The sequence below is a fragment of the Rousettus aegyptiacus genome, unplaced genomic scaffold (genome assembly GCF_014176215.1).
Source record: "Rousettus aegyptiacus isolate mRouAeg1 unplaced genomic scaffold, mRouAeg1.p scaffold_m13_p_6, whole genome shotgun sequence".
NCBI classification, from domain to species: Eukaryota; Metazoa; Chordata; class Mammalia; order Chiroptera; family Pteropodidae; genus Rousettus; species Rousettus aegyptiacus.
Window position 1 is genome coordinate 16,998,031 of NW_023416309.1, and position 12,728 is coordinate 17,010,758.

The 12,728-nt window shown below is 35.7% G+C and overlaps 1 protein-coding gene and 1 pseudogene across 3 annotated transcripts in view; both read right to left on the reverse strand.

Moving 5' to 3' along the window:
• Positions 1–352: 352 nt before the first annotated feature.
• On the reverse strand, positions 353–5,279 carry LOC118603983 (annotated as a pseudogene).
• Positions 5,280–5,503: 224 nt separating this feature from the next.
• The window catches only part of VPS26A (VPS26, retromer complex component A), a 30,099-nt gene continuing 22,874 nt past the window's right edge, over positions 5,504–12,728 (reverse strand). For all 3 annotated transcript variants that reach the window (XM_016133083.2, XM_016133084.2, XM_016133081.2), the window contains 3 exons: positions 11,356–11,424; positions 8,919–9,061; positions 5,504–7,195 (listed from right to left, as the gene is read on the reverse strand). In XM_016133083.2, coding sequence (XP_015988569.1) covers positions 7,082–7,195; positions 8,919–9,061; positions 11,356–11,424 — 326 coding nt within the window. In that variant the 3' untranslated portion in view covers positions 5,504–7,081. The remainder of the gene's footprint in view (positions 7,196–8,918; positions 9,062–11,355; positions 11,425–12,728) is intronic.

Consider the following 12,728-nt stretch of genomic DNA (forward strand, 5'->3'; position numbering starts at 1 on the left):
CTCCCAAAGAGGAGGAAAAACTTAGGAATTAAACCAGAAAAGATAAATTCTGGTCCTCTCTCATTCATTAGATATTGGGGCCAGCTTTCTTTAAACTTTAAGTTTAAGGTTTAAAGGAAAGAAAATAATCAGGCACCTTTGGGGACGTCACAGATGAGAGGAGGGGGCCTACGAGCTGTGTCACGTGTCTCAAGCTGACCCAGACAGTAGCACGTGTGCAGCGCAGTGACTCGAGAGGTCGCAGTTGAGGTGGCAGCTACTCTCTGTGTTGTGAGCACCAGCATGGCTTGCAGACTTGAACAGTAAAAACTGTTGCCCAAAAGTTTCTTGTGTTAACTTTCACGTTCTTGATAGAATAGCATTAAGAACATAACTTTCTGCCTTACAGAAACGTTGCCAAGGAATTTTGATCTACAGCTTATAAGGTAAACCCCTTATGTGACACGTGTGTAACTACTTTTACTTTAATGTGAGCAGTTTATGTACATCATTTTAGTGGCCAATAGGTCACAACGTAGCCTAGATATGCCCTCTACCCCCACCGTAGTTTAGTCTTGTTTGCCTTGGTTATATACCGTCATGTGAAGTTGCAACACGTTATTTTCAAAATACGCTTAGATTTTCCACCTCTCTCCTTCATTATGCTTAAACCATTAAGATCTTGTTACTTGAAGGAATGTGTCATGTGATATGCACTATTGTGTGTCAAATAGGATTCCAATAACAATTTGCTATGTGCTTTTTTTTTTAATGGTTCTGCAAACTTTTCTAACTTTACAATGCACCGTAAACGTTCTTCCTTGCAATGGATGAAAATCTACTGAAACAGAGGGCTGCAGTTGGATAATGAGAGTGACAAAGCAAAGTATTAGCAATAAGATTAAAGCCCAGGCGCTGGCAAATGCCTGGCTAGGCACTACACAAAAGGAATGTCTTCAAAGGCCCATTGTGGGGCTCTGTAGCCAGCCACCCCTGAGTCCCTTGGGCCTTAGGGTGGAAGGGGTCCTGTAAACTTTTTTGCATCCACATATCCCCCTCCCGTCCCCGCCCTCCCCAAACCCCGGTGCAATTTCTTTCTGGTTTTCTCCACTTCATTCTCTACCCTAGCCAACTCGTCAAATTCACTTACCATCTCTTCATTGCTCAAATGCTTATCATGTATGCCTATTTCTTGAGGCACTGAGCCAGCCCTTTGTTGGTTTTTCTTTTGGCTTTCCTGAGGATATCATCCCCAGCGGGGCCCTTCCCTGCAGCCTTTGATTCACAGGCTGGTTTTCCTTTTGGCTTTCCCTCACTTACTGGCTTTCCCTCATTTTCCTGTTTTCCTTTTTTTGGGGGGTTTCTCTGGCTCTCCGGCTTTCTCCGGCTCTCCGGTTTTCCCTTGCGCTCCGGCTTTCCTCTTCTTTTGGCTTTCCCTCCTTCCCTGGCTTTTCCTTATCTTTAAGTACTTTCCCATCTTTTGTCTTTTCCTTGTTTTCTATCTTTCCCTCATTTTCTAACGTTTCCTTGTCTTCCAGAGTATAAGTTATTTCTGGCTTGTACCCTGGAAGTACAAGATTTCCCACATCCTGTGGCAGTTCTTAGTTTTCCATCTTTCCTTGGTTCTCAGGCATTCCTTCATTTTCGTTGCAGAGTTTTTCCATGTTGAGATGTCCCCTCCTTTTCCTGTCCTGCAAGAATTCTGACAGGTTCCTCCTGGCGGAGTGCTGAGAACAGACACACAGACCTGAAAGAACCTGGAGCAACAATTAAGGGATCTGACATGGCTCAGAGTCCGACAGCAGCTACTATGTGCTTTTCATTCAAAGAATACTTTTTAAACATCAAGGATACAAGTAGAGGGCCCCTTGCCCTCAAAGAGTTTATGATCTGATTTTGATGATATGAAGTGTACACGTTAAGTAATGCAAATAATTACTCCGTTTATTGAGAGTTCTATGAACGAGAATTTCAGAACCTTTAAAAGATTTCTGCCAGACTTAAGAGCAAACAAAAGACATAGAGAAGGGGTAAGGAAATTCTAATCACAGGAAATGATGTAAACAAACAACTATGGAAAAGCATATTGAAAAATTTTAAATACTAGAGTTAAGCTAAGTCTCATTCTATGTTTTGCAGATAGTCATTAAATTTTTGAGACATCAATTTAGAAAGTATCTAGGACAGATGGGAAGGGAAGCAGGGTTTGTCACCCCAAAATATGCCTTTTGAGTTATTATTTTGAAGAAACAAAAGACTCGCGAAGACTGAAAAGACCCCTATTGCCTAAAAGAATTTAGATAGAAGACCTGCACCAGAAAGTGAGCTGTTATCATCAATAACTGTTTATTATGAACAAAGATGGGAGGTGGGGGGAGGAGACATAGCCAGGCTCATTTGATCAAAGTCCTCTCTGTGTCCCATTATTAAAGAGGACCCAACACTTACTTATTTACCAAATAATTGCTTTACCATCTCCATGTAAATTGCCTTTCTGCCCTTTTAGAGTCTCTAATGACAACCTACCCCTCCTAGCTCAAGATGGCATATAAGCCTCAACTACCCAGTGTGTCCCAGGGTCTCATATTTTTGGAACCCCTGTATGTACATAAATAAATTTGGTAGTAATTTTCTCCTGTTAATCATGTTAATTTGATTATTAGTCCAACCAGAACTTAGAAAGGTAGAAGGAAAAATTTCCCTTCCTCACAACTGGAACCCCACCCCCCTAAAAAAAGACGAGAGGAAAACCCATTACAACTATAGCAAAAGTTGACAATGGTGAATTAGTGTGTCTGAATTACAGTAGAGACTATGTATATGGAATGGAATTTACAAAAGAATCTTTAGACAATTTAATAAGTGACTAAATATGATAGAAAATGGCGTTAAACAATGATGTTTCATCAGATTTGGAAAATAGGAAAATGGATAAGCCAAACTTTTAATATTCAACTGAGACTAGTATTGTTATCCTCTTGTTAATATACCTGACAACCATTTATATTATTGGGTCAGAATCAACAATTGTTGCTTATGGACATAGTAACATTCTAATATGGTTTTTAAGAAAAAATCGCTCTTAAAACTATTTTAACTGGTAACTTCGTTTGTACCTCCTTTCAGGTAAAAAGTGCAGTGTAAATTTTATGATAGCATGTATAGGTTTTCCTCTTCATAAAGTTATACAAACATTTAAATGGGAAAATTCAACAATTATTTTGCTTTTACAGGGTAGAGAGCTGTCATACCCTTTGGAGGATATAGCACTGTTGTCAGGACCTAGCACATATTAGAGCCTCCATAATTGTTTGTTGAATAAATGCAATAACCATGTAACTGGTATCCTTGTCTGCTCTCAAGCCTCTCTCCATACTCTGCAGGCACCATAATGATCTTTTGAAAAACAAATCTGGTTAAGTTACTCTTGCTTGAAATCCTTCAGTGAATTCTGAATAAGTGTTCAGATAAAGCCCATACTCCAGTCATTTATATGGCATCCAAGCCCTTTCCTAAATTGGTTCTCCTTATATACCTCTTTCAGCCTCATCTCTCTACTCCTCAAATCTATCATTCTATTTATGCCAGAACTACATAGCAGTTATGTCATCATTTCTCACTTCTATATCTCTGAACACATTGGATACCCCTCTTCTATGCCGTAAGACCTAGTACCAATATCATAGTACTAAAACCGTATAATTGTTTCTAGAGTAGTACTCAAACTTGAGGGTGCAACAGACTCATCTAGAAAACATTATTGGGGCTTTCCCCCATAGTTTCTGATTCTATAGGTCTAGGATGGGGCCAAGGAGCTTGCATTTCTAATGAGTTTCCTGGTGGTGTTGGCCTATGGACCACGCTTTGAGAACCACTGCTATGGATTATGTCCCATCAGGGTAGGGCCAATGAAACACTCAGGAAATATGGATGAATGCATAAATATAGAAATAAATGGGGGATGGGGAAAGGAAGTGGGAGAAGTAAAGGTAACCCAGGTGGTAGGAAATAAAATGAGCAAGTTATCTCTTTGCCTTTGCTATTAACAAAAGCTGGTATGACCATTTCACAACATCACATCCTTAGATTTCTCTTATCAAATTCTGTAATTTTAAGTTTCTAGTATTTTATCTATGTAAGGTTATCATCTAGGTACTGAATTGTTTTTTCCTAAGTGAATTTTAAAAACTTACTCTTAGAATCATGGAATATTAGCTAGAGCAAGAAGGGGTCTTAGGCACTACCTGGTCCAGCTTCCCCAAACCTAGGGAGGGGGCAACTATCAGATGCATTTGTGGAACTTGTAGATAGCACCTACTTGGTCCTGCTCTCCTGTCTTCCTCACCAGGGCCTGATAACACTCCTAGAAAAGCTAGTCTATTTCCTTTATTCTAAAGCTGAGGTGCATTAACAGTTCTTGTCCATAACTTTATTACATTTGGACCCATATATTTTTTCTAAAGAACACATTTTATAATCACTAGGAAAATTAGGTTCATCCATTTATTCAGATATTGAATGTATATTATAAGCACACAGTATATCAAAACAGGCTGAGCCCTGAAGAGGCTTAAAATCCACACGGTGTCTTTATAAGTGTGGGCAGCACAGTTCTGGAGATGTGCATGGAGTGCCTTGGCAACACAACAAAGGGACATCCGACTCTGACTTGGAGATGAAGATGGTGTCAGCCAAGATTGGCCATGAGAGCCTTACTAGAAGTTAGCTGTAATGCAGGAAGGAGAGTGGTCGTTCTCCAAGGAACCTGGCATAATTGGAACTGAAGGTGTGTTTTGTAATATAGAATTTAAACTTTATCTGGGAATTGAGTCACTAAAAGATTTTAGATAAGGGAGTTATATAAGAATTATATTCAAAGAAAACCCCAAGCCTAAAAAAGGATGTGTTTAAGGGTGTACATTTTTTTCACTACGCCTTCATCTGATTTGAAACTCAAAATGTTACATTCCAATTCAGTCTAGTATAAACCCCTAGAGTGTGTGCCTTTGTATATGTTCAACAGATTCAGCTGAATATAAAAGAAACATAAGACTTTACTAACACAGTATTGAGTATTCCAACTACTTGATCTACTTGAAGAAGTCCAAAATATGCCACTGTAGCATAACTATTTAGTGGCAGAAAGAAATTTTAACTTTGGGTGGTAAATACACAATGCAACCAATATACATATTACTGAATTGTACACTAGAAATCTATTGATTAATCAGTCACCCCAATAATTTTAATTAAAAAAAAAACCTGAAATTGACAATATTTGTAAAAGAATTCTGATCATTGCAATTATAGCTTTTTTTTTTTTAATGCCTACAGCACCTGGTATTCCTAGGTGGTCTCCCATCCAAGTACTAACCAAGTCTGACCCTGCTTAGCTTCCGAGATCAGATGGGATTGGACAAATTATAGCTTCTTAAACTACTGAGCAAACCTGGCCTCAATGATAAATCTGCCAATGAGAAGATTTGAGAATAGAACTATTTTAAATCAAACAGCAAGCTCAGTATCTGTTTCAAATTCTTTATTATACATCATGACTGCACAAATTTGAGGCTGGTTAAATACAACTGGTTTTCAAATTTTCTTCGAATATTTTCTAGATTACTACATGCAAGTGACCATGAAAATATTTGGCATTTTAAAATTTTGAAACTCTGAACAGGCACTTACATGAAGGAAAACATTACCATTTACAGATATCCACATTTAAAATAGGTGCTCCAGCACATGGTACATGGAACCTTTTGCCAATAAAGAAGTTGGTTACTGACCATTTTATCAAAGTGCCAAGAGTAGTAAAACAAGTTTAAAGAAATGTAATTTGGGTTACTTAGCTTACTCATAAAAGTAAGGTTAGCTGACAAGACTTGCACTGAAGTGTATAAAAAATATTGGTACAAAAACCAATGAACAAGTGAAAGTAGTTTCACGCAACAGGCTTCATCGTTTTAGTTCCTACATCCCACGTTTAGTGTATTTGAAATCAGACCTCATGCATATAAACAGATGACCGCAGCCTTTTTTACAGACTTTGAGCAAATGACTTAAATTTAGTGTTAAAAAATTTTAAACAGAGTGGGTGAAATTTAAAATTGAATTTGAACTAGCCAAAGTTCCAATTTAACAAATATGAAATTGTCCAGATCTGGATAACTCATGCTTAATAGGTCTACCTGAATTCCCCCATCTTCAAATCCTCCCCTGAAAAGAGAATGTTTGTGAAGTCAAGAAAATTACATTTGCGTGTATGTGGCAAAAAGATCCCTTAAATTAAAAATTATTTCAAAGTATCAGTGGAAAATTATATGGTTTTAACAAGTTCTAAAAAGCCAACATAGAGTCAACTCCACATTGCAGGAAACATGCAATAGAACGTGCTGGGTAGTAGTAACAAAATGGTTACTTAACATGGCCCCCCCCCAAAAAAAAAAGGCTACATAATCCCTTGGGGAAAATTTTAATATTCTCACAACAGAAGACTTCAAAGAGAATAAAATTCAGGAAGCCATGGAATGGTAGACTCGGAGCACCTACAGTGAAACATTCCATATGCATTTCTCAAATACATGTACAAAACTCAAAAATATTGAGATGCCATGTTTTAAATCTCTGCAGGATGTAAGGGCCACTCAGGTTCTCTGATTTTATTCAAACACAAAATATTTATTTTTTTTGCATGTAGAGAATAAGAGGTAATCATTAGCATGACAAAAGAGGACTTAAATCAACATTATGCAAAAAGAAAGCAAAATTACAAATACCAGCCTACTCATATGAAAATCTTTAATATTTATACTGATGCATATATGAGTGCTTATCATCAAATTAATGTGTGCAGTAAAAAAAAGAAGAAACGGCAGCTTAAGAAAGTTCCAGTGTTTCAAAGAAAGCACTTTTTTTAATGTATATACATGAAGAACATTTAGTTATATCATAAAATAAATGCAGCACAGTAAGACAAAGGAAGACTATTATGAGTGGACTTTTGGCCTTTTTTCCTCTACATGCTGCAACCATCTTTAACCTGCCAAACTCAATCTCAATGGATATAGAAGATTTTTGGGGTTTTTTTCTCCTACTCAGTTCACATTTCAGGCTGTTCGGCAGATGCCTGTGATTCTGGAGATTCAAATCGCTGGTGAAAGTTCGTTCTCTGTTTCCTCAGTTTTTCAGGAGCTTTTCGCCATAAAATGATCTCCTATTTTTTTAAAAAAAATGCACAATATCAACAAATTAATGTTTTCCTGCCTTAAATTTTCACCATGAAAATAATGCCACTTCAATTTTAACAAAAATAAAGGTAAACTCTTCCCTACTAAAGCCTTACTCTTTCCCAATTAACCCACTTTCTTCCATTTCTAATCTTGGAATGCCCTTTCTGCCAACTCTGCTCCCCTCTAACCAGCACCCATGCACACCACTACTACCACTATCAATCCAATCTGGCACAAAGTTCCAGCTATTACTGATTTAAAGAATTATTAAAATCTTTTAGTTTGCTGGTCCACTGCTCTTATTAAAGTTCAAACCCCTGTCATTTCAATCTTACATACTAAAATACCTTTCTAGTAGATAACTGCCTCCATTGCCTGAGGCCCCTTTCAAATTGATCCTTCCTATCACTACCAAATTAGTTTAAAACATTGCTTGAATTGCTCTTCAACAGTTCTCAGCGCCTCCAGGATAAATCTCCAACCAGGCATTCAAGGCCCTCCATAACCTTTATCCAATGTACGAATAATCTCTTGCCTCTCTAGACCTGCATCCCCAACCAGCCAAACTGAGTTACTCTCTGCCTGCAATGCACTCCAAATAAACTTGCCCTACATCTTCCCCTATATATTGTTCAATTCTCTTTTTATTCCTCAGCCTATCTAAATCTGACCCTAACCAATCAATCCTCAGATCTCTTCTAAATTCCTTAAATTATTTGCTTCAAAGTCTTGACGAGTTTTTGGTTTTTTTTCTTAACATGTCAGAATTTAAACATCTCAGTGCCCATGGGAAGCAATGTATTTCCTTAATAGGGCCACAATATGTAATAGATTTGGAAATTATAAATTTTGTACAATCTATTTTGAACTTGCAAATTCCCTATGTTTAATTGCACAGCATTATTAGTGGAATAAATTTTCTTCTAAATCACTGTCAAACTATAAAGTTTTCTGTTAATTTTTTCCCTGATATATCTGCAATGTGAGACCTTTGATGACAGACCATGTTTATAAAAGGTAGTTTTTATATTCTTCACAGCACTGACCACAGAATTTCTAATTAGTTTTGAACACTCAACTGACATTCAAATATTTATTAATCTGATTCAGAATACAAAAAACCATTCTAACCAATTTTCATTCAAAATTCACTAAAGGTTTACTTTTGAAAATGAGAACAAGTTTATGATAAACATTTTACATAAAAAAGTATTAGATCTGGGTCATCTGATGGACATTTGTAACATTGAGTTAATGAAGTCATTAAAAGTGATAATGAAAATCTATATTTGTTGATATAGGAAAGAAATTCAGAATAAGACACTTGAGTGAAAAAGCAAATTAAAGAACAACATGCATTATATGATCTAAACACACAAATTGTCTGGAAAACTAATCATGATGATGGAATTTTTGATAACCTTTACTTCATTCTGTTCTTTATTGTCCCCCCCTTTTTTTTTAAACAAACAGCAGGTACTGTTTTTAGAACACACAAAACTTTCAAGAGAAAAATAAAAGCCCTGCTAAATTATAGCCCATATAGAGATCTATCACAGCTCTATTCCATTCATGCCTACTTCCTTACCATACTCTTAGTGTTCACTAAGTAACCCCCTTGCCTCAGAATAGTAAAGCTTACAAGAGTCTTTTCAAGTATTTTTAGAACTGCCATTAAACAGAATACCAGCCTGAGTGGCACCATACCTGCTGCTTGAAGTACCTTCTGTCTTCCTCATCAACAAGGACTAGATTCAAAAAGTACCTTACTGAAAATTTTTTGTTCACATCTCTCATTGTTGGAGTTGGGTCATATCCTGCTAAAAACAGTCTTATTGGAATTGATTCACCTAGGAAAAAAAGCAATTTCCATTTAATTCTAAAAGATTATTAAATATAGTCACATAACAAATACAGAACACTATATAGAGAAAATACTAATGCCTCAGTTCTTCATGAGATGGCAGCATAACAAAAAATTCAAACCAGGGTTTCTTAGCTTTGGCACTATTAGCATTTTGAGCTTGTTAATTCTTTGTGTGGGTAAGGTCCTGTGCACTGTAGGAGGTTTAACAGCACCCCTGGCCTCTACCCACTAGATGCAAGTAGCACTCCCCAAGTGTGACAACCAAAAATGTCTCCAAGCATTGCCAAATGTTCTAGGGGTGAAAGGTAGGAGGGATGGCAAAACTGCCCCTAGATGAGAACCACTGCTCTCTAGAGCCAGAATGCCTGGAATCTAATCCCAACTCTGTAGTTTACTGGCTATGTGACCTTGGCCAGATCACAACCATTCTGTTTCAAGTTTCTTATCTGTGAAATGAGGAATACCAATAATATTCATCTTTTAGAGAACATGTAATAACTATATGGGTTAATACCGTATGTAAAAATTTTAGAATAATGCCATCAGATAGGTGCTGTTTTAGTAGTTTTGTTATTTTCTGCTTTCATGAAGTTTACCATAAAATCTACTCGTGTGTGTAAATGACTGAATACTTATTACTAATTCATCCACAGGAACATGTTCAGAATGATGACTCTCCTTTATTACCAAAAAGAATGCCATTCAGATTCTCATGGCTTCTCTTTCCTTAAGGGTAATTATCTGCATATTCTGTTTGGAATCTTTTTATGTAATACTTTTCTTATGGATATCTATTTCCTGAAAGATAGATATACAACCCATCAGTATACATAAAAATTTGTGGCTGCAGGAATTTTACAAAGTTGCATAACATAAGAGTACACACACATGGGTCTTGGAGCCAGAAAGACCTGGCTTCAAATCCAACACTGCAATGATTAACTATTGAAAGAAACCAGATATATCACTACATAATATGCCTCTTTGACATAAAAATTATTTTGAGCTATAAGCAATTAAGCAGCAGTGAAAGCAGAAAAGGCTCCTTCTTTTCTGCCTACAGGCAAGATATAAATTCTCCTTTTACTGGAGAGAGATTTGTCAGCCGAGAGGTGGTAACCTGCTAACGAACCTTACTCCATTGGTTTTCTTTCATGTATTTATCTTCCACAGTTTGCCATCCTTGGAAACATAAAACTACTTTCCTTTGTCCAGTTGTTTCTCTCCGAATTTATTATTCTTTTTGAAGATGCTATATAAGATGCTGAAATTCTAAGCTACAGCTTTGAGTTACTTTTTTTCTGTGGTTTCTCCTGCATGATATGCATAGCATACATTAAATAAACTTTTTCTCTTATTAATCTTTTTTATTAAACAGTCCTAGTTGAAAACCTAAGATGGATAGAAGTTTTGCCTTCCCTAACAGTTTTTTAAAAAAACTTCTTTGCATCTTGGTTTCATCTGTAACATAAAGGATCCCATCATTCTACTCAAAGGGTGGTAAGTAACTTTAAAGCAGTGGTCCCCAACCTTTTTGGCACCAGGGACCAGTGCTCCAGTGAGAATCTAATACCTGATATCTGAGATGGAGCTAAGGTGGTGATGCTAATGCAAATACAGATGAAGCTTGGCTCCCTTGCTTGCCACTCACCTCCTGCTGTGCAGCCCAGTTCCTAACAGGCCATGGACTAGTACTGGTCCATGGCCCAGGGGTTGTGGACCCCTGCTTTTGAGAACCTGAAAGTACAATGCCTCATCTATAGCTGGCACTAAATAAACGGTAGCTACTTTTTGAAGTAATTACTAACAGAGAAAAGCCAAAGACATAAATTTAAAATTATAAATACTGGCTTCATTATCTTACACACTAAACATTATCTAGTAATGGAACTACTTACTTTCCTTGGGGATATATGGATTCTAGAATCCATAGGAATTAATGCTCAGCTATACTGTACCTTATGTTCAGCAAGAATAAAAATGATTTACAGAAATGAACTATTATGAATACAATCAAAGTATTCCCAATTCAGAACTAGAAGATAGACATGTCTTCTAAATTCTAAATTTAAACTGAGTAAAAAATTAAATCTTATTTCAGACTATTAATCTTCTCAGTATTTATACAAAGATGATCTTAAAAACCATTATTGTAAGAATCATTTTAAGAATTCACAAATATTCTCATACTGAATAAATACTTTCAAATTAAACTACCATGAACACTGCTATCTGCACTACCTATAACACAAAAGAAGTGCATGAAAAGCGTGTTACCTTTTACTGGTGCACCATCCATTATTTCATATTTAGCGATTGTTTCTGTTTCTGTTGTGGTACTGGGTCCTAGTGAAATAATGTAAATGATATTAACTTAAATACTTCCAGAATATAATTTCAAATCTTATACCTTCTTCCTATTTTCCTACTACATTATTTTAGTACTAATTTATCTTCCCATTTTATAAAAACATTGATCATTCTTTTCTATTTCTTGCTCTACACTCAACATACTTAACACTTTAATTGAATATTTCACTCCCTTCCTCCCAAAGGTAATATACAGCGCAAGAAAGAATCTTCTTCCCAGAGCTCCTCCTAACATTTCCAATATCTGCTAAAATAGAAACTAGCAATTACATCAGAACACTACACTGACATGCTAGTAATGTAGCACCCAAACTGTTTTCTCTTGGAGTTATTTAACTTAAATATAAACAAAATGTCAAACTGAACATTTAATCGACATATAGTTCTTTCAAATTTGGGGATTTGCCCTCTAAAAAATTATTTTGCAAACCAGAGAGACATTTTAAAAAGTCAATAATGTGATAAGTGCAAAAAAGTATAACAAAACATAAAGTAATGATCCCGACAGTGTTAAATATAAAATATGTTCTGGATGATGAGTACGGATTGTTTTTAAACTTTTTAGAATTGAATAAAATTTTTATACTCAGGAAAAATGTTTAAACAAACAATTTCTTTTTAAACAGCAAATGAAAACCTAAAGTTTGGTTTTAATATCTTTATATCACTTAAACTTATATTAGCAGGTAAAAAAGGGAGATTAAGAAATCATAGACATTCATAATTATGACTACCAATTAAAATTCTTAAGTGTTGCCGAAAATTATTTTCAGCAAAAACCCAACAAAACTACAGAGGACAAACTAAATCTATATACTAATTAAAATTAAAAAGCAATTATGAACCAAGAAATTATTTGGGTGCAACTGATCAGTCATTTGGAGAAAAATAAAGTTAAATACATATATCTTACATGACGACAAATTCAACATGATTTAAAAATTTAAAGAAAATCCCCAAACTATAATGTATTATTATAGTCGAATCAAGAGCAGAAAATAATTTTTAGAACCACAATGTGAAAAAGGCTTTTATAACTGTGGCACAAAACCCAGAGTCGTAAAAGGAAAAACTAATTAATTTGACTACATAAACATCAAGAATTTCTACATGGCATATACCACAGAAAGACAAATTGGGGAAAGTTTTTCTGCTTTCAACAGAAAAAGGGATTGATTTCCCTAAGGCATAAGAGTTTTTACAAATAAGAAAAGACTCGTAATCCAAAAGCAATGGAGCAATGGATACAGATAAGACAGTTTACAGAAAATAAATAGAAA